This window comes from Convolutriloba macropyga, chromosome 9, assembly GCF_964194025.1.
Source record: "Convolutriloba macropyga chromosome 9, txConMacr16.3, whole genome shotgun sequence".
In the NCBI taxonomy this organism is placed as follows: domain Eukaryota; kingdom Metazoa; phylum Xenacoelomorpha; order Acoela; family Convolutidae; genus Convolutriloba; species Convolutriloba macropyga.
This window is the reverse complement of record NC_134476.1, coordinates 38,951,105-38,973,436: the sequence shown is the minus strand read 5'-3', so window position 1 is coordinate 38,973,436 and position 22,332 is coordinate 38,951,105. Positions and strand designations below refer to the sequence as shown.

Genomic DNA, 22,332 nt, shown 5'->3' with positions numbered 1-22,332 from the left:
CTATAATTATTACAGAGTCAACTTTGTTAAGACAAAAATTGAAAACATAAATCGATTCAGAAAATTTCAAATAGTTATGCGTTATCAATTTAGCTGTTAGATTGGTATTGCGTTTTTCAGGATCCAAAAATTAGAGCTCGTTTCTCAGATTCCAATTCTAGCAATTCGTAAAAGTTGTACCTGAACAAATGTTGGAAATACTTTTTGAAAGCCAAACTGCCAAAAATTGTTTCACGCAAAAAAGGATACAGGACGCTCTATTTTATTTTAGACTTATATTTGCAAGTCTATATTTTGATTTTGTCGATCACGTACAAGAAATGATTCTGTTTGTATTCATTACGCTGCAGAGGTATACACAAATTGTCACGGGCAAATATGCCCGATCTGTGTATCTGTTTGTTCGTTTTGCTATGTTATAACATTAAAAATGCAACAATATTGCGAAAAAAGCTAATTCAGCAAAATCAAGCAAAATTGAAGGGAATTGCACAATCCGTGTTTTCAAAAGTGTCCAAATTTTAACCGCGAAATTAAAGTACAAGCTATGTATCCTATTTTTCGCTCTATGTATCACGAATCTGCGTGATTTATGTATCTCTTTTTCACAGGCAACGGAACTCGATTTCACACTATGATCCTTTATTAAGCCTCACTTAATGCGCTTTTTTGAGAATAAAATTGGTTATGAAAGCTTTATTACTACTACTAGTACTTTAATGTTACTTTATTGTTACTTATTAAAGGTTTTACTTATTAAAGTGTACAACTCGGTTATTACGTATTAAAGTGTTAAATGGTATTACTAACTACTACCACTAATTTATTTCTACTTAAAGTACTTTATTACTGATTAGTACTATTTATTACTACTTATTAAAATCGGACAGTCCCACATTGATATACAAAGCCTTTGTTGGGCGAGGGATTTTTCGCAAAAAAATCAGTTTTTGTGGTGCTGGGACGCACACCATTTAAATATAATTGCTTGTATTTAAATCACTTTAACGCTTTAAGAGCTTCTATTAAATCTTTTTTAAAGTTATTATTACAAAGTTATAAATCACTTTGCATACACTTAGTGCAAATAATAGATACCTAATATGAGCCGAAACGTGCTACAAGACTTGTCACCGTTTTTTTTTCAAATTTTAGAGTATTTATATTTCGCAAAATTGGCGCAACCCCTTTCCTGAAAAATAAGATACAAAGGATGTCTCGTAATTTCGTTCATTTTGTGTATCTATTTATCGAGCAAATTTTACTAAGGCGGAAATTTTGGGGTATACCTCTGCGGTGTAATCCTCATTTTATAAGATCTAATCTTTTTTTCATATTGGCTGATTCTCACAAAAAAGAACTGTGGCCCATTCACTGTTGACTTTTTGTGTGAAAAAGCTTTTTGATGTTCGCAAGTATTCCAATTTAGATTCCAGATTTAAAGAAAACCAGACAAGATTAACTTTGTTGATTATAATATTAAGAAATGTTTAGCAAGTATATGCATTAATCAGTCTTACGTAATATACCAAGTTCTTAGAAGTTTTTAGTTTGTGGCATGTGGCTTTTTCTGGGAAAGTTGAGTACAAAATTGTTTTACTTATTTTACTATTATTTCCAGTTAGTGATCAGTCGGTAAGATGAATAGGGCTTTTGCATATCATATCAAATGTTTAAGTTGTCGCTACTGAAAGTTAACTTTGATTGTAAACACAATCAATCGAAAATTTTTATAGACACAAGATAAGCAATTAACTAAATTTTTTTTGTTGTTCAGTCATTTGAAGGAGATGCATGAATAAAGTAGTATTATCATTCCGTTAAACTATCAAATTGCCAAAACGTGTTATGTTTTCAATCAAGATTAGAATGCTCAGTTTATCCTCCCGGAACGTTGTTATCTTTTGGGCTGAAGTTGAACAAATCAGTGAAAACAAAACCCATTAGTAATACTTCATAACAGAAACTTTACCGTTGAACAAAATGCCGACGTGCCTCAGAATGATTTTACTATGCTGAATTTTCATGATATAGCTTAGCGCAAAAGTTGAAATAAGGTCTAGCTTTGGACTGGTAGTTAACGTGCGTATCACTGTATAACCAATGCTTGTTTTCTATTTCAATTTTGTTGGAAATTTAGATTTCTAACCAGTTTTCCAACAGCCACCCAGCTTTCGAACGTCAAGAATCAAACAATAAGAAAACTACCGCCCCTCAGCTATGTGTAAGCGCTGTCTAAAATAAAGTGCAATGCAAATATCAATTATACATAGCAACTGAAGCAGAAAAACTCAATTCTGACTGTTCAGTACTTCTGACCAGAGCTCTCGTCCGCCATGTCTCTGGACAAACTTAACCGTCGACTGCACTGAATCTAGACAGAGTACAGGTCAGCCTTATCTGAAATCAGGATGTAGAGATTTAAACAGAGTGGAAAATTGTTTTCGGAAATTTTGAAAGGAGGCCAAGATGCTCGTCGTAAAGATGGCGACCACCTCAAATCCGCACATTCGTGAATGCAGCGTGAGTTCCGGGTCGGGGCAACAGTAGCGGTAAAGAGATTCCGTGTCGAGGGCAACAGTTGGCAGAATGAGAATCCGGCTCGGTGGCAGCAGTCGTGGGAAACGAGATTATGGGCTGGAGGCGGCAGTCGGGTAGGGGAGAGGATTGGTTTCAGAGTTTGTTATTTTAATGACTCTGTACACTCCAGGTTCTTCAAAAAGTTGTGTGTTTCCGAGTGTTGTGTTGTTTTTGTATGTTGGATTCATAAATTTAACAATGGAGAACGAATGATTAATCAATTTAAAGGTGACCGCAGATTGGATTGTATCTTGTTGTTCTATTACGCTTGCGGTGACACTTTAGAAATCTCCTTGGTTCATGGGATTTTGATTTTTGAATTTAAACCTTATGTTTCTGTGGACTTGGAGCCGGCTGAAATATTTGAATACTGGTCCCAAAACAAAATGCGTAAATTGGTTAAGCCGTCCCTTATTATAATTAATTCGTATTATAAACACTGCACAAATTTGTTTATCATATTTATTTTAAAAAATCATTAATTAAGTGTTTTATATCCAGTTTTTTTATCCAAAAGCATGTGTTTGATGCGATCAAGTTCGAGGAAAGCATGAGTGAATTGAGTACGACGCATCAAGATGTACGCCAATTGAAAGGAAGATGGTATTAAATCTAGCAAGGAGAGCGGCGACTGTCGGCAATTGAGAAGACAAGTCTAATGACTCTTAATTAGTAGACTGCAGATTGTAAATTGTAAAGCTTAACGTCAACATAGAATATGCACATGCCAAGTAACAGACTTATAATTTTAGATTTAGCGGTTATTTGCACTGACACTTAATTCAGGGTGCCAAAAGTTTTCAATTATATCAATTAGATTGAAAGAAGTTTTGTCGTTTTAAAGTATCCTCTGATCTATGGGTTTTATTATGATAACAAATGCAAATCAATTTGTCATTGGGTAAAAATTTTGAGAGAGCAGAGAGCATAGAGTCGCTCTCACCAACATACACTTAGATGGATCTAATCACCTTTGTATTGTATTGATTCTGCATGATGAGAAAATAAGAAGTTATTTTGGCTATCGTTTGGAACGGAGCCTTCAAAATAGTAGCCAAAGTTTCAAAATTACGAGCAGTAATACGATTTTTTCACAATTAATTTTACTATTGATTTGGTAAGGTCCTCGTGAAGACGAGCCTCGAGAGATTTAGGGATCATACTATTTTTATTGTGAACTAAAACTGATAATGTTCTGGTTAAATAAATTTAAATTTACCCAGCTTTCTTCAGATGGATTACCGAAGTCAGACAAAAAACAACAAAATAAAAAAATCCAATATTTATTTTGTTTTCAAATAAATCTGTAAATATGGCAATGCATTAGATAAAATTTTGCTCTATCACAAATTCTCAAACGTTGAAATGTTAAATTATAGTTTTACGGTCGCTTTTAAAGACACGAAAGTCAAACCAAAACTTTGAAAGTTAAAATTCAAATGATCTAAGTTTGTTGATCAAAACTTTCGGTTTCTACTGATTACTGCTTTTCAGACATTTCATATGTTCTCTAAAATTTCACTTTTCTGTTATAGGACCAATTCTGGGAATTAATACAGTGGATTCCGAAAAAAATTTTGTTTTGTGTGTCTACTCTTTAGATAAGTAACCATTAAGAACGTTTAGAGCTCTCAAAGTTCGTTCTTGAGAATTTTAAAAATAGACAACCAAGATATACATATCATTGATTGAACAAAATATTCGACTTTTGCGAACTATAGTAATTTTTGTTTAATAATATGCTGTATCAAATTTTTGATATATCATGGTCAAATTGTCAATAGTGAGAGTATAAATTTTTGATACCACCATATTAAGAGTTTGATACTGACTGACTTATTATGGCAAATTTTGATAAACTTTTATGATTCTATTTTAGCTTCATTTGTCTCGTGTAATATAGCACGCACATTCTTTTTCTGATAATTTGTGGTTTATATTAAATTGGCTTAATTTGATGGTATTGCTAGTGGCAAACTTGGCCGTTACCAAAACAGTAATTGAATTTACTACCAACTGGTAAGCAACTGCAGCAAACAAGCTGGCTAGTTTTTGTCCGAGATAACTTCCAGGTATTTTATTTATTTCTACTAACTGAAAAATTATTTTCATTTTTTTCAATGTGAAGAAATTTGATTTACAAAATTGGTATAAATTACATTAGATATGCTACCTAATTCAAAAATATCTAACCCGGGTAGGGGCTTCTATTAAAAATATAGACAAATATTGAAAATAAGAAATTTAATACTTTTAATAGTTGTCCTCTCAATGGGCTGAATTATCAACTCAATTCTTGATTAGTTTCCGCATTTATCAACATATTATGTGTATAATTATCAAAGGTTTTTCATTTTCTGCTGAAATTTTTTCAGTCAGAGGCTGTCAGCCCGGGTTGGAGTTTGCATGATTTCATACTGTCCATAGTTGATTTCGTAGTACGATCCTTGTATGAAACCAAAGAAATCATATATGATCTTTGTATGATTACCAAGAAATCGAATATGATCTTAGTATGAATACCAAGAATCATACATCTAATTTTCATCAGCCTTATTCCAATTATGTTTTTTAAAATTTTTATTTGGTAGAGCATCACCAATGTGATTCCCCCACCATCACATTGTGATCCGCCAAAAAACCCTAACGTAGAATATTAATTGCAAAGTCGGGTACTAATTAATGGAGTGAGTCAAAATAGATAACTAAAGATTTGATACACTCTAAAACCAGTTTATACTTATTGTTGTTCTTTTATGAAAAATAATATTTTTTTTTGCATATAGCCTCAAATGCGTTTTCTGAATATGTTTAAATTGCAGCAAAAATTTTCTTTTAGTGCACACAAAGAATCAAATATGAATTGCAAATGTGATATAATAATTTAATCAGTCCTCTGATTACATTATACGAAAATGTGTGGCACCAGTCAATGCTTTATATGTCATATATGATCTTGTATGATTACCAAGAAATTTTTTCAACTTCAATAGAATATAAAAATGATACAGTTTTTAGGCTTTGGAAATGATTGTTAGCTCCTTGTATGATTTCCAGGAAATCGTATTTGATTTTTAAACGACTACCAAGATTTCATAAACATCATATATGACCTAGTATGATTACTCAGAATCATACATGACCTAGAACGAAATCAAAGAAAGTTGTATGATTGGCAACCCGGGATTGGAATTCTAACTCCATTTTGATACTTTAAACGCTGATCGTACGATATGTTTTTACTCCTCGCATGCACAACTTCCTCGACTTCACTATATTTTTGTCATAATTATTCCCACCCCAGCTGTCTCAAACCCTAGTCTGTGGGAAAATCGCCTCCTGCTTTTCTTGCTTTGCGCTTACTCTCAACAAATCAAGCACTATTTCAAGCGTAATCGAACCAAAAAACTATCATTACTGGCTTCTACTGATACCAAAATCTTGAGTAAATTTACTCGCTTTTATTGTCAGATTTCATTTTTCCTAGGTTAATACACTGTGACTGCGAAACACGCATACAAACTTCGCGGACAAAAAGGCGGTGCCCTATACGGAAATTCCAGTCGGTGTTTTTTTCACTTTCCAACTGGAAGTTGAAAAGTGAAAACTGCTTTCCACAGCGAAATATGTTTGACAGGAGCACATTCCACAAAAAATTATGCGTCAGATTAATTGCAGTATAATTCCTCATTTAGTAATCTTAAAAAGTTAAATCGTAAAATTGAGCGGCCAAAAGTTAAAAGGATCAAAATTTGGTGAACTGCCCTTACAGCCAAATTTAACTACCTTTCACACTTATTTGATCCTATTTTTCATTTTAAGGCCCGTAAATGCTCCCTGGAAACCAGTTTTAAAAAATTTAAGCGCTTGCCTCTTCGAACGGAAATCGGCACCGTAGAGCGCCAGCAAGTTTCTTTGCAGGTATTTTTTTTTGGTACCGGTAGACGCTCGTAATTATGTATCACTATTTGTATTGAATTTAAATAATAGTCGTTTCAAAAATTAAAAATTTTGAAGCGTTTTTATAAAACTATTTTGCAATTTTCTTGAATTTTTTCTATTCTTTCATATCCTAAATTTCGCACATTCATCTTTTTTTGTACATAATTTCAAATCTTTGTACGAACAATTATGCAACTTAGGCACTATCAATAATACAGATTTTCAACGGTCTCTATACAATTGAAACACTTTTGAGCACTAATTTTTAGATATTTTGACATAGTTAAGGGTTTTTAACAACTTACTTTACATATTTCAAACACATGCACTTATAAAATTTAAGCCGGTGTTTATAAAACATTGAAAATCAAAGCCAGTGTTTTTAAAGTGTTGAAAATGATATTTTTCCCTAAAAGACTTTTGAAACATGCTTATTCAGAAGAACAACCATTTTAAATACCAGTCATATGAATTGAACAACCTGCATTGTTGATTACTAGCATTCAGCTCAGAATGACTAGTTTGGCGCTAGTGAAAATGGCAGACGTACCAAAATATAGAAATTTTACTGCTGGACAATCACAATTGAGAATATAGGAATATTGTTCTCTGATTGGCTGATTGCTTAGCAAATTCTCCACCTTTTAAATTAAGATATGCTTGTTAACGTAAATTTGCTCAGAAAATATGAAAATTTTGTATTCAATCTAATGAACATTTATGAAAAATAATGAAAGCAACAAAACTTTTTGCCCAAGACAAAAAGCTAACGCTTTAGCTTGGCACGCAATAGTTGACTGCAACAGAAGAAAAACAGCTGAAAAATGATACACAAAAGTAAAAAAAATGTTAACAATGCAGAACATATCGTTTCTTGCACCAAAATACTCAACATAAAAAGTTGAAAATATTGCTCACTTTTGCTACAACTAAAATGAGATTAGGTAATTAATAATTTCATGACAATTATTGGAAAATAAATGTTTTTGGTGCAGACAAAATGTACAGGCTTGAAAAATTGACAGCTGGATTTTCAAGCGAGACAGATGTTTATTCTGCAAGATATTGCAAGACAAATTGTTATCTTGCAAGATTCTTGCTAGTTCTTTTCGGTTCATTCCTGTTCTAATTGCTCACAGTGAACAAAATATCTTTCACTTTTCGAAAATTTCCGAGATACAGTATAGTGTTTTTATGAATATATTTTGAGACAACTTTAAATTAGATGTTTTATAAATTTATAAAAATTTATAAATTATAGATTATTATTTTTATAAAGTAAATATAGTGGTAAATTTTTAACTTCTCACGGGCGTGTGGTTTGTTAGAAGTTTGTTGGACTTTCTTCGAGTTCCCATCCTATTTTTAGGAAGCGGCAAAAATCAGAACATTTGCAATTTTTTTTATTTGGACAGCTACAATTGATATAATTCCTCATTTTAGTAATCTTAAAAAGTTAAATCGTAAAATTGAGCGGCCAAAAGTTAAAAGGATCAAAATTTGGTGAACTGCCCTTACAGCCAAATTTAACTACCTTTCACACTTATTTGATCCTATTTTTCATTTTAAGGCCCGTAAATGCTCCCTGGAAACCAGTTTTAAAAAATTTAAGCGCTTGCCTCTTCGAACGGAAATAGGCACCGTAAAGCGCCAGCAAGTTTCTTTGCAGGTATTTTTTTTGGTACCGGTAGACGCTCGTAACTATGTATCACTATTTGTATTGAATTTAAATAATAGTCGTTACAAAAATTAAAAATTTTGAAGCGTTTTTATAAAACTATTTTGCAATTTTCTTGAATTTTTTCTATTCTTTCATATCCTAAATTTCGCACATTCATCTTTTTTTGTACATAATTTCAAATCTTTGTACGAACAATTATGCAACTTAAGCACTATCAATAATGCAGATTTTCAACGGTCTCTATACAATTGAAACACTTTTGAGCACTAATTTTTAGATATTTTGACATAGTTAAGGGTTTTTAACAACTTAGTTTACATATTTCAAACACATGCACTTATAAAATTTAAGCCGGTGTTTATAAAACATTGAAAATCAAAGCCAGTGTTTATAAAGTGTTGAAAATGATATTTTTCATTAAAAGACTTTTAAAACATGCTTATTCAGAAGAACAACCATTGTAAATACCAGTCATATGAATTGAACAACCTGCATTGTTGATTACTAGCATTCAGCTCAGAATGACTAGTTTGGCGCTAGTAAAAATGGCAGACGTACCAAAGTATAGAAATTTTACTGCTGGCCAATCACAATTGAGAATATAGGAATATTGTTCTCTGATTAGCTGATTGCTCAACAAATTCTCCACCTTTTAAATTAGGATATGCTTGTTAACGTAAATTTGCTCAGAAATCGCGATAAGCTGAAATAGAAAAATTATCCTTTTTTGTTGGGAAACTGGTCTCACGTTCGATTGTAATAGATTCATATCAAGTCCCACGGGCGGCTGAGGCATGGCCATGGTCCGCGAGGCATGGCCAGATGCGGTAAAAATATAATCTAGCATTAGGCCATGTCCAATTTAGGCGAATTGAACGCATAAAGTTACAGTGTTTTAAATTTCTCAACCAATCACATTCTTTGAAATTTCTACATTTTGGTACGTCTATTTGTTAAGACGTCACCGACTAGTTTGGAAATATATGAGCAGTTTTTCTGAAAACGGCACTCTGTTGAAAATATGAAAATTTTGTATTCAATCTAATGAACGTTTATGAAAAATAATGAAAGCAACAAAACTTTTTGCCCAAGACAAAAAGCTAACGCTTTTAGTTGGCACGCAATAGTTGACTGCAACAGAAGAAAAACAGCTGAAAAATGATACACAAAAGTAAAAAAAATGTTAACAATGCAGAACATATCGTTTCTTGCACCAAAATACTCAACATAAAAAGTTGAAAATATTGCTCACTTTTGCTACAACTAAAATGAGATTAGGTAATTAATAATTTCATGACAATTTTTGGAAAATAAATGTTTTTGGTGCAGACAAAATGTACAGGCTTGAAAAATTGACAGCTGGATTTTCAAGCGAGACAGATGTTTCTTCTGCAAGATATTGCAAGACGAATTGTTATCTTGCAAGATTCTTGCTAGTTCGTTTCGGGTCATTCCTGTTCTAATTGCTCACAGTGAACAAAATATCTTTCACTTTTCGAAATTTTCCGAGATACAATATAGTGTTTTTATGAATATATTTTGAAACAACATTAAATTAGATGTTTTATAAATTTATAAAAATTTATAAATTATAGATTATAATTTTTATAAAGTAAATATAATGGTAAATATTTAACTTCTCACGGGCGTGTGGTTTGTTAGAAGTTTGTTGGACTTTCTTCGAGTTCCCATCTTATTTTTAGGAAGCGGCAAAAATCAGAAAAATTGCAATTTTTTTTATTTGGACAGCTACAATTGATACTCTTGAAAAAGAACTGAAAGGACTCAAAGGTACATTCTCAGGAACTGACCTCTGGTGTGTTACCATTACAACGAAGCTGTGCAAAAAAGCAAATTTTTCTGTTTCAGCTGTTGATATCGCAATCTGTGACATTACAAAACTCAAACGATTTGATAGTTTTTGAACACTGACGATCGCGGGTTTTTTGAAAATTGGAAAACAACAATAACCTGAATCAACTTGAAGAACAGCGCTCTTAGCGAAAGGCGGCATCAATGAAACAAGCAGGAAGTTCTTTGGTTCTTCCTGAGTCACCTCAACTGTTAAAAATGAGTCCTGACACAGAAAAACTATGTAAGCATCTAGATCTGCAATTTACGGAGAAAAATCGAGTGATTCTCTTTCCAAAAAGCCAAAAGAGTTTGCAAATGACTGGATGTTGGAGACGGACCGCATGAACAGATCAGTCTATAAGGAAGCTGTAAGGTTATGTCAAGCTACATTTTTGCTCCCCATTTACCACATACAAGAATCTGACGTTCAAAAAGCTTTCCCTGAAGTTACGTTTGAATGCGAAAGGCTTTTGCCAATTGAAAACATCATTCTTGATCTCGAGAAATCTAAGATCATATGGCACATTTTAGTTAACAAGAACTTGAAAACTTCAACAGAAAACAAACTGAGTGAACAGATTGAAACTTACCGGAAACGCGCACATCAAATGTGCAAAATTTTGTCTCACTTCAATTTAGCCGATAGATTTTCTATTACAATAAAAGTAGACGAAGAAAAAAGCCAAAATGAAGACAAAAAGACAAACCCAAAAAGTTACCAAAAAGCGGAGGAAAAAAGTTACCCGAAAACTGACCCGAAGCTGGGCCCAAGTTATGTTCCAAAAAGTGACCCGAAAAATTTGAGAATTCATGAAAAAGGGGAGGTTGGAATTGGCGTCGAAGCCTCGGCAGGGGTCAATTCGACCGCAAATGTTTCACAAATCATTAAGAGCCTGAAAGAAATGAAAATATCTGAAGACCAATCGACATTTATTCCCTGCAAAACTACGAATGAAAGAGAAGATGAAACGCGAAAACGGAAACTTTCAGACTCTGGAAAACGACAAGCGTTTATCATCTTCTGTGAACGGATGGTTTCTTCAGCTCGCTTTCGTAACTCTTACAAATTAGAGAGACATGCAATTAAACAATGTTGGAATTCGCCAGAAAGCTTTTTTTCAACGGAAAACCCTGAAAAACTGATTGACATGGTAAAAACCTCAAAAAGTATTGCTCAAATGAATGATTTCAGGTTCCCATTTGCACCTGATAAAGCATCGATATTTCGACTTACAGTGTTGAGTGAAGCTAAGAGAACCGGGATTAGTGACTACAACATTCAACAGAAAATTAAAAGTGAAACTAATTATTTCATGGACCTGATTGAGAAAATCAACGAAAAGTCTGATCGAAGAGGAGTTTTCATCAAAAATACCGATGAACATACGATGAAAGACATCTTGCACGTGAGGCAAGGTGAGAGGTTTCAATTTGATTGGTTGTTCTGTTCGCCCAATCAGATTGTCTGCATTGAGGTGACGTCAGGAAAAGAAGTTAGTTGAATTTGATGAATTTTCTCTATGAAACAGAGAGTTTGCGTGAAAAAATTTGTTCATTACGCAATCTACTAAAGGAAAACTGTCCTGGAATCCATACGTCTCAAAAATATCTAACTTTTGATCAATCCCATTCGACCTCACGTCGTTTTTTGTAACTTTTCTATTTGACACAAGTCAGTGATATACTCCTGATGCGCAGGGAAGTATGACCTCAAGCTAATTTGAGTGCAGAGGCTCTAATCATAAGGGGTTTCAAATGCACGAAAAGAGCACTGCGAAAAATTAAGCGCATTATAGATTCTTCATAGGCTTTGTTAAGCTTTTAAGGTTCATGTGCAGAAAAGCAATTGTTTTGTCCAGTTTTGTTCAAAGATGTCTTTCAACTAAGTGCCGTTTTCTACCAAGACAAAAGCAGCAATTTCCCGTAATCTTATATAGAAAAATTTAAAGGTTTTTTATTATTAACTTTTATTTGTACCAAAAGTTGTTGCAGAAAAAGTGTCACAAAATACATGACTCAAATAATAAAATAACAAGTTGATCAATTATTATAATAATAATAATAAATTGTTCTCAAGTATGTATAAACAAACAACATATACATATACATACTCAAAAGGTTTTCATATAAAAAACATATACATACTCATATACATACTCAAAAGGTTTTCATATACATACTCAAAAGGTCATCAAAAGGCAAAAAAGCCTAGTCGTGTGATGCCTTTGGGAAGCAGTTTGTTAGCAAATGAGGGTGGGGGTAGGGTGTTGATATTGGTTTGTTTTTAATGTTTAAATAGATTGAGTGACAGCAAGTACACGTGAGGAAACAGTTGAGTTTTTGTAAAAGGATAAAAATAAAAAAAATAATGTTTTAGACAATTGCTCAAAAAAAAACTAATAAAAAAGTTCTATGATATCATTTCCTTGTATAAAACTTTCAAGAAAAGTATGGTGGTGTGTATTAATTCCAGATTTGTAGCAACTCTTTATAAAGTGATCATATTTTGAGTCGAAATTAAGTATATAATTTAGCAATTTCCTTATTCGTATTCCAATTCTCTTTGGGTTGATACCAGTAAATTGATTGCTAGGTTTTAGTTTCTTACTTGTTGTTCTTTTCTCATCTAGCCTCACAAGCTCTGAATCCTCAACATACCTGTTAAAAAAGTCATTTTTATGTTCCCGCCTAATTGTTTTGGTTAAAAATTTTAAAAGCTCATAAATATGTAGCTCTTTCACCAGGAAGATTCCATATTTTTCCCGTTCGTTCGCTGTTGATTGATGACTTTGTTTCCTGAAAATAATTCGCGAAATTTGTTTAATTTTCACTTCGATAAACTTCAGTCTTGTCTTGCTTGCAGTTCCGTAAATAAGCACTCCATATTGTATAACCGTTTGAACAAAAGACTTCTATACTAAAACTAATTGTTTAATGCTCAATATAAACCTCAGTTTGTAGAACAATCCCGTAAATTTGGTCAATTTTGCAGCGACGGTATTTATGTGTTTTTTGAAATCCATTTTGTTGTCCAGCAAAACGCCTAGATACTTTACTTCGTTGCTCTTTTTAAGGGTTGCATTGTTCAGTCTTAGAACATTCGTCATAGTTTTAAAACCTAAGTTTAGATTAATCGTTTTTTCAACATTGAGAGTCAGTTTGTTATCGCTTAAGTAGAGGCCGATGTTGTCAATATCACTTTGAAAAGGAACTTCATTTGCACTTTTTTTGGTTGCAGAGCAGTATCGTCGGCATAGAGCGTTATTGTAGAGCAGCTGCATTGTTGTCTGATGTCATTGACGTATATGATGAAAAGTAGTGGTCCTAAAACTGAACCTTGCGGCACGCCAAACGTAACAGTTCTTGGACTCGTTCTTGCAGCACCATATCTAAGAATATGTTTTCTGTCAGATAAGTAAGATTTCATAATTTCAAGCATTGGGCCTCTCAAACCTATGTTAGCAATTTTTTTAAGTAGTAAATTATGATCAACCGTGTCAAATGCCTTTTTCAAATCTAGAAACAAACCTATCGAGCACTTTGGCTGGTTTTCTAAAGTGTCCCTAGCGTTTTCAACAAAATGCGCTAATGCATCAATTGTTCCTCTTTGTCGTCGGAAACCATATTGATTTGCATCCAGGAGATCAAAAACTTCCAAAAAATTAGATAATTTGTTGTACAAAAATTTTTCAAAGACTTTTGCAACAGTTGGAATTAGAGAAATTGGTCTGAAATTAGATGGTTCCTGGACATCACCACTTTTATGTACTGCTACTATGATAGCTTCTTTCAGGCAAGGTGGAAAACTTCTTTCATCGATACATTTGTTGATTAATTTTGTTAGTATTGGCAAAATTACCCATTCGAGTTTCTTCAAAAATAAGTTGTTCAGTTCAAAGGTAATCTGTGCTATATTTGGTTCGCATTTTATTTATTATTTCCCGTACTTCCAGCGAAGTGGCCCTGGTTAGTCGCATTGATTGTACACTAATACTACTACTTTTAGAAATATTCTCACTTTTAGACTAAAATTTTGATGCTAAGGTTTTACCAACTGTAGAGAAATAGTCTATGAATTTATCGGCTGTCTCTTTATTGAGCCTATCTTGCGATGCAACTTTGCCTTTTAATCTGCTAATGCAGTCAAAAAAAGATTTAGAGTTTTTCTGACCATCTGCATTCATTAACCGCTGATAATACTTTTCCTTTTTTCTTCTGATCAGTTTTTGCAGCTTGTTACGTAGTGCATTGAATTTGAGTTGATCGTTTTTGTCTTTCGTTCTCATAAAATTTTGGTATTGTTGTCGTTTCTTGGTAGCTAGATGTTTTTTTTCGTTGTCAATCCACAATTTTTTATTTTTTTACTTTTACAAATTTTTGTAGGAACAAATTTTTCAACACATTTATTCAAGAGAAACTGAAAATTTTTCATGGCTTCTTCAGAACTTAATTGATCAAGTGTTAGTTCAAACTTCTGTAATTCATGTTGCATATAAAACTGAAGATTAATAATTACGTTTGAATCATTAAGTTTTGTCCACATTTTAATCATACGATCATCATCATTTTCTTTTTCTGAATAATTCAATTTGTGTCCCGAGAATCCGAAAAAGAGCGTATAATGATCTGTTAGCGTAGTTTGTGACACTTTCAGATCAATTTTTACGTTGGAATACACGGCATCAATACAAGAATTACTAGTCTTTGTTTCTCTAGTGCAGTTCGCATTTTCTGCATAATGCAGGTCAAAAGACAGCAAGGCTTCTTGCAATGTTTTCAACTTTGAAGAAACGGTGTGATGATTTATATTGAAATCACCACATATAACTGACATACAGTCTTCCGGAATAACAACTTTCTCAAAATGGTTTTCTAAGCTTGTGCTTAGTTTTTCGTTGGACGTGTTTGGTTTGACGTATATTGTAGTTAAAAACACTTTTAAATTAGTATAGCAAAATTTCAGTGTCAAAATTTGGCTTTCATTGCTGGTGTACTTGCTTACTGTTTCGAACTTTTTTTTATTTTTCAGAAAAATACCAACTCCTCCACCTCGATTTCGCTTTACACCCCTGCAGACTGTGACGATTTTTTGATAACCATCTAGTTGCAAACAAGCATTGTCATACTCTTCATTTATCCATGTTTCTGTTAAGCAGACGGCTAAGGGTAGACTATCTAAACTGTTTACTAGAATTTGAAGTTGATCTAAATTTTTTTATATAGATCTTATATTTTGAAGCATGAAGAGCTTTTGCATTTTGTTGTACTAAAATGATATGTAAAAGTGCAAGAAAAGTGGGACGACCATTGTCTTCAATGGATTGTAGCAGCAAAGTTTAAAGTGTTAGCGGATATGACGTTAGAGTTAAAACAACTCTAGTTACCTGAGTAAAAAACTGTTTTTTCGAAAAAAAAGCTAAATCGTAGACATAATGTATTTTTTTGTTAAAATATTTTAAAATATATAGCCTAAAAGGAGAAAAAAACAAGAAACGATGAGAAAAAAATAAAATTTTTACTGCTAAGATCTTGTATTTCGAGAAAGTTTACAAGTTTAACAACTTCAAGCGCGTAATCGCAGCAATCAGTTGATATACTTGATTTATCTTGGGTGATCCTGTTTTACATTGAGAGAAATAAAAAGAAACGACATCTTCAAATTTAAATAGGCGCTTTATCGCAGCCATCAAATCCGATGTGCGAACAATTTCTTTTTTCATTGATTTTTGGTCGTAGTGACGCGTAATCGCAGTCAGTTACTATATTTCACATTTAAATATTTATACAATTTTCTTTATATGTTTATATGTGACGCGTAATCGCAGTCACATTTTTTGTTTTACAGTAAATCAGAATTAATCTAAATCAATTAAAAAAGAAGAAAAATCTGGAAATTTTGACGTATCTAATTGAATACTTTTCTTTTACGGGGCCTCAAAATAGGAACTGCCTCCCAAAAATGCCAATAAAATTAGAATAACATTAGCACAAAACAAAAATATTTTTTAATTTGTTCACCAAACGTCTTTGTTTTTTTGTTCAGTCAGCACTTAAAGATTTTTTTGAAGTCAGGTGACTTTTCTCTGTCATCATCAACTTTGTCGTCATCATCAAGGCAGTATTCCCTTTTTGGTTTTCTCGTTTGATCGGGTTTTTGTTATTTTCAAGATCGCTAATTTGATTGATGTTGTGATAGCCAGTATCATTGTTGTTTCGCTTCACCAATACAGATACGGAACAATTTTTTGTCGAAGTAATGAAGCCCTGTCTATTTGACTCAGCCCTAAGTTCAGCTTCAAACTTTGGTAGTCGTTCATTCAAGAAAATAGGTTTTTTATTCAGGCTGTTTTTTGCAGTTTTTAACTTTCGTCTTGCCCCAAACACTCTGTCTTTCTCGTCGAAATAGACAAACTTGCAAATAACCGAGTCATATTGATCTCCATTAGCAGTTCCCGGTAAAATATGGCAAGCTTTTATTCTGTTCTCAGTGAGATTTATTTTCAGAAAATCGCTAAAAAAATCTCAAGGTATTTTTCAGTACATTTTTGCTATCTCTTGGATCAAAAGGCGGGTTGCAAATAATTAGGCAGTCTTTGCTCGTGTACCTTTTTTGTGCTCTGAGGCGCTCATTCATATCAAAATGCATTTTTTCAAGATTTTTTATTTTACTTTCCTGTTCTTTGTTTTTTGCTATCAAACCTGTGACCGAATTCTGCAATTGATCCACCTGCTTCTTCAGTTGACTTGATTCACCCTCCATTTCCATCTAGCTGTGAGTTGGGTCAAAAGTTAATTGTAACAAGGATAAATACAAACTTGTAAAGAATACGAGTAAAAAAGAGAAAGAGAAACAAAAATCCGCAAATGAACTGTTAATTATTAGACAATGGCCGTTCCCAGTTCTTACACACGAGCTGGGTACATAGTAGAAAACTAGTAGTGTTTTAATATAGAAATGATTATGCAAACACGTTATTAGATTTAGATATGCTAGTGTTGAGTTGGTTCTAAAAGTTATATTAAGATTGATTTTTGGCCCGTATAGCACAGAACTGTTTCTGGATTCAAACTGCATTTTCTACTGAAACTAATCAAATTAAGAAAACCAGTAAGTATAATTTTGACAGGCGTTTTAAGCTGAAAAAAGCTCAACAACGGTTGAACAAGAGTTAATCATGAACGCAGAAACCTTTTAAAGGATGCATTTGCTATGGCTATTTTGTTCTAGAAATTTCTGATTACAGTTAGTTTGATGTGCGAAGATCTGATCAGAGATCTCCTACATCTGGGTCGTCAACTGTGTAAGATTTCCATTTCGGATCAAATGTGGCTTATTGCGTCATAAAAAGGATCTCCATAGATGGTAAGATAACATTTTTCACTATCTGACAAAACGGCTGATACTGTTAGTTAATCAAAAATTGTAAAAATTGGAAATGGTTATACTGGTTTTCCGGTATTGTTTTTTGTTCCGACCCCTCTTGAGGGGGGAAGAACTATATAATCAAATGTGTCTTTTTTTGTTCAGACGATTCTGGCCGATCGATATATTTTTTCATCGTAGGGAGTTGAGACTGGGATCACCAGAAGATTCGTCCAGCGTAGAATATAGAAATAAAAAGATTCTTTTTATTTTCGTTTTTTACAGGGAGTTATCGAAGTTTAAACGTTTGAGAAAAGTAGATTGAAAACCGTTGTTTTTATTCACATTTTCCGGAAAAGTTTGCCTACAATTTCATCAATTTTGCCAAAGTTTGGTAAAACTTTGAAAAATGCTGTTGTTGATAATAATTTCAGAGACAAAAAATACTGTCAATTACTATTATTTAAATTTTTTGTCAAAAATTCTGGCTAAATTTTTCTAAAATTTTCCATTTTTCATCAAAAACAGCACGAAATAAGCATCTTTAGTCCACTTTCACTAATATTCCAGACGTACACACCTAAAAACCATCAAAAAAAATTTTCTAGACTCAAAATGGGGCTATTCCTACTTCAACTGCCGTTGAAGGTGCTCTGTAAGGGAAACTTGTTTTTTGCTAACTTTACTCGTTGATTATCAAAAACGCAGCATTTATTCTTAATATTTTAACTGAAAAATTATCAATATCTAAAAAAATTGCGTAAATAATTGTTCCTAATGAACAAACAGCATTAGCAGTGCTAGCTTTGGACCATCCTTGGACTGTTACAATCCAAAAAGAATTCGGATTGTAATCAGTCAGTCCTTTTTTTAAAAAAAAATTGATATTATTTATTAATTAAAGAACAGAACATTTCAAATCAAAGCTCAGTAGTGATGGATCCAATTAGCTTCCTAAGTGGCTCGCTCCAAATTATGGAATCTCATTTTGACTGAGAAAAATTAGAAGCTTGTGGTCGTTTTGGCTATTTAAAATATTAGATATTTAAATAAATAATTGCTTATTGAAATTTGTGTCTATTTTTTTCCTAATTTGGTCAACTTGTAGCTGAGTGTCAGCAAAGAAAGAATTCTTCTTCCTTTTGCTGATTTAATATTTAATTTAATTTCTATTGCGGTTTAATTCATTAAGTTATTGTTTTCTGGCTTGGATACCACTGGCTTTCATATTTTTTTATATTTTTAGTTATTTGCCCATAATTCACGCTTTCTAGTTGTGTCACACTATCAAATTATTGACCGTTCACATATCACATCATTAGTGTTCAATATATAGTACAATTAATCAAATTAAAAAATCCCTCAAGATACGGATTTTGGTTTTAACGGGTTCGAGACTACTTTGTTGAATAATTTAATTGAATTTTTAAATTTTGTCTTTAACTGTCTTTTTGACTTTGTCGTTTTAGTCGTATGAATTTTCCTGTATAATGACAGGATTAAAAGGCTCCTCATGATGGAAATAAAGACTCTATTTTTTGAAATTAGTAGATAGCTGCTGGCTTTTATGGCTTTGAAGGCAACTGTTTTCAAAAACAAAGAAAAACACTTCTTATCTTCGCAATTTTGTTCTCTTCACTGTCTATTTGTTAGCTAGTCTCGTTAATTACAGAACAAATATTGTATTATTGATGTCATGGGAAGGTGTCAAAAGTGATTGGTTTCACAACATCTAATGTTTTCAAAGAAATCGTTATGACATTACTGGCTTCGACACGGGTTTTTCACAAAAAAGTAAATTAGTTTTTGATTTTTTTTTTGCAAATTTGACGTTCATTTTGTAGACGTAAGACATATTCTGGATAATTGCAGGTCTCAAGGGCTTCCTTTGGACGAATAAGCTATTTTATTTAATTATTTCATTTTGTAATTAATTGTTTTCATGACTTTGGAAGGAATTTCTTCCAAGAAGAAACAAATTTTTACTTAATTTTGCCTTTTTTCTTTTTTGTCTATTGGTTACCTAGTCTCACTAATGAGAGGTCACATAAAACATCATTGGTGTGCAAAGAAGGCGCAATCGAACAAATTTTGGGGGCTAAAACATGGCTTTACGGCTTCGAGAGCGTTTTCTGCCAAGTTTCAATTGAATTTGTGTTTGTTGTCGTTTGTTGTTCTTTTTTAACCGCACAAAAAAGTGATTGAGTAAGGACAAGTCTTGATGCCCTACTGAAGAAGCATTGGTAATCGTAAACTTCTGGGATATGTTAGTTATTTTTTAATGGTTTTCATTACTTTGAAATTAATTGTTTTTAAAGAAAAATAAGTTTTTTTTTAGTTTTTCTGTTTTGGTTCTCTTTGTCTCATTGGTACCGAGCCTCATTATGAACTGGTCCCATATCTCTTCCGGTGAATTACAAGTTTTTCTTTTTAGTTTCAGTTTTATTTAACGCTTTGTTGACGTTGTTATTAAGTTTTGTTTTTAAAACGGACAAAAAAATTTTGATGTAAATAATGTTTGTTGTTATTGTTTGATTTTGCTGTTCGTCTTTACTCGCTTTCCTAATATTGGCATATCTCATCATTTCAGTGCATCGTTTTTTTCTCTCCAATGAGTTAATTGCTCTGGAGGCTACCTTTTCGTTCCTAGATTCTCTTTGAAAAAATTTTGAGTTTTTGGATTTTTCAGTCTGTTCTTCATTTGGTAGACAATTATGCCCAAATTGTGGATGAGCGGGGTCGGAACCTTATGTGCGATTGCACATTACCAAGCCTCCTTGTTTTATTTGGAACCTTATTAAGAAATACGCTGAGTGTGCTAATATTGACAGTGTTAACTTTATTGAAGAAGTGTGCCGATACGATGTTCAATTTTTGTTGCAATTATGCCAAATGTTTTTCAGAAATGTGCCAACAGTGTTGATAATGATTTTTTAAGTTGTAAAAATTATGTAGAAACTTTGCTCAAAATTGTGTTCAAATTTGTATGAGATGTATTGACTAGTGCTGAAAATGCTTTATCAGTAGATTTAGCATGAATAACTCAAGCTTTAAAGAGAACAGCACATCTCCTACAAAACTTTCAAAGACTCAGGAGATTTTTTACAAATTAATTACATACAACTGCGAAGAAACTTTAATGAAGAAATAATTAATCAGAAAATCACAATACTTGCCCCGGTCAAAAACAAAGAAGATCATTTGAAAAGAAAAACTGATTAGAATGTTATCGAGGCTTGCTTTTAGAGTCAAATCGCGGACAAACTATCCCAATTCTCAAGCCATTTGTCCAAGCTGAAGTTGATCTCTCTAGCAATTCTGGATGCAGCTGGATTGCTTCCCGAAGATCGGGAAAAGTGGCTCAAAGAATTCACCGACAAACATTTCAAATACCTGCTACTAACGACCAATATTTCTCAAAAATCTTGGAATGAAAAGCTATCAAAAGAAATAGTGAAGAAAACGAGAAAGGAAACAGTCAAGAAAAAAATTAAAGACGACATAGTAGTAGAGGATTTCCACAATTTCTTTGTTTTCACAAACGAAAATAATGAGAGCTCAGGCGATAATAGTGAGCAAAAACTTGCACAATTTACGAAAAACGGAGAGGTATTGTTGCAGAGTTCTGAAATTCGATTGAAAGATCTTTTCTGCCGGGAGGATGGAAAACCAGATAAAGGAATGAAATTGGCAACTGAGTTTATTGGATCTGTTCTGATATCTGGGCATCTTGTGCAATTTCACAGATTTCCTAACCAGCAAAATGGATTCCTCATACCGATTGGTATGAAATTTCTTTTTCCATTTGAGAACTTTCAATTTTAAGATATCATTTTTTCAAAGAGTTATTGTGCGGTGACACGAAACACCGTTGACAGCACTATCTACTTCACGGCATTCACGCAACGCAAATTCGTGAAAATTTACACCTGATTTTAAGTAAATATGACAGTCTATGTTTATATGTGTTGTTAATTACCCATATGAATTACACATACGTTCGCGATCTAAAGCGGAAAAACAAATTTTTCATAGCGAGAAAATGTTATTGAGATTCACACGAGTACAAATTTGAATTCTGATGGGGTATGTTTGCTTATGAATTACAACAGCAAGAAAAATCTAAAGTGAGAAATACTTACAAATAATTAAAAATTTCTTTACACATACGTAAGTGTTTTTGAAAACTGCTTTTCAAAGAGTATTCTTTGAATCGAGTACAACCATACCGTCAATTAGACAGCACAGGAATAAATCTGAAGCACAGGAAGAAATATTGGTTGCCCACTTTGGTAAAAGTTAGTCTGTCTATTTTGTTAATTCTTTGAAATAATTGGTTTTTTCATTTGTTTCTATCACAAATTCAGGAAAAAAGTAGAATATGCATGTGAATTGAGATTCTGTAAGCTCTCTGCTTTTCAAGCCCGACGATATGGACCTATGAATCAATTGGAAATATATAGATAGAGCATTTCATGACCAGGGATGCAATTAGCTCTCTAGGATGAGCGCCTTTGTGTTAAGAATTAAAATTTAACTCCGATGAAAAGAGTAATTAGATCAAAATTTAAGGCACATATATTTTGGAAGATTGGAGGAAGAAACCTGATTGAAGAGGCAAAGAAAATCATGCTGTATAAAGATCGTGATTATTGAACCGACTCAGAGAAAAATTTTGGCTGAAATATAGGTAAAAGTCACATTGACTCAAATGACGCCAGCGAAAAAATCAACCGCATCGATGGAGAACGACGTAAAGTTTCAAAATATAAACCAGATTTTTTATTGACTTCAGTGGAGTGATGAAGCTATCTCGAAACAAGCACGTTTCATGGTTGAATATGTCCAGTGTTGAAATAAATTTTTGTATTATATGTCAGAAATCATGGCATTCAAGAATCTGCTGCAACAT

The 22,332-nt window shown here is 32.9% G+C and overlaps 1 protein-coding gene across 1 annotated transcript in view; it reads left to right on the top strand.

Annotated features, from left to right (window-relative positions):
• The first annotated feature begins 4,429 nt into the window (after positions 1 to 4,429).
• The window catches only part of LOC142346215 (uncharacterized), a 58,246-nt gene continuing 40,343 nt past the window's right edge, over positions 4,430 to 22,332 (top strand). Inside the window, exons 1-3 of the mRNA XM_075398729.1 lie at positions 4,430 to 4,652; positions 10,073 to 11,550; positions 20,667 to 21,204. Of these exons, the coding sequence (XP_075254844.1) occupies positions 10,381 to 11,550; positions 20,667 to 21,204 (1,708 nt within the window). The 5' untranslated portion in view covers positions 4,430 to 4,652; positions 10,073 to 10,380. The remainder of the gene's footprint in view (positions 4,653 to 10,072; positions 11,551 to 20,666; positions 21,205 to 22,332) is intronic.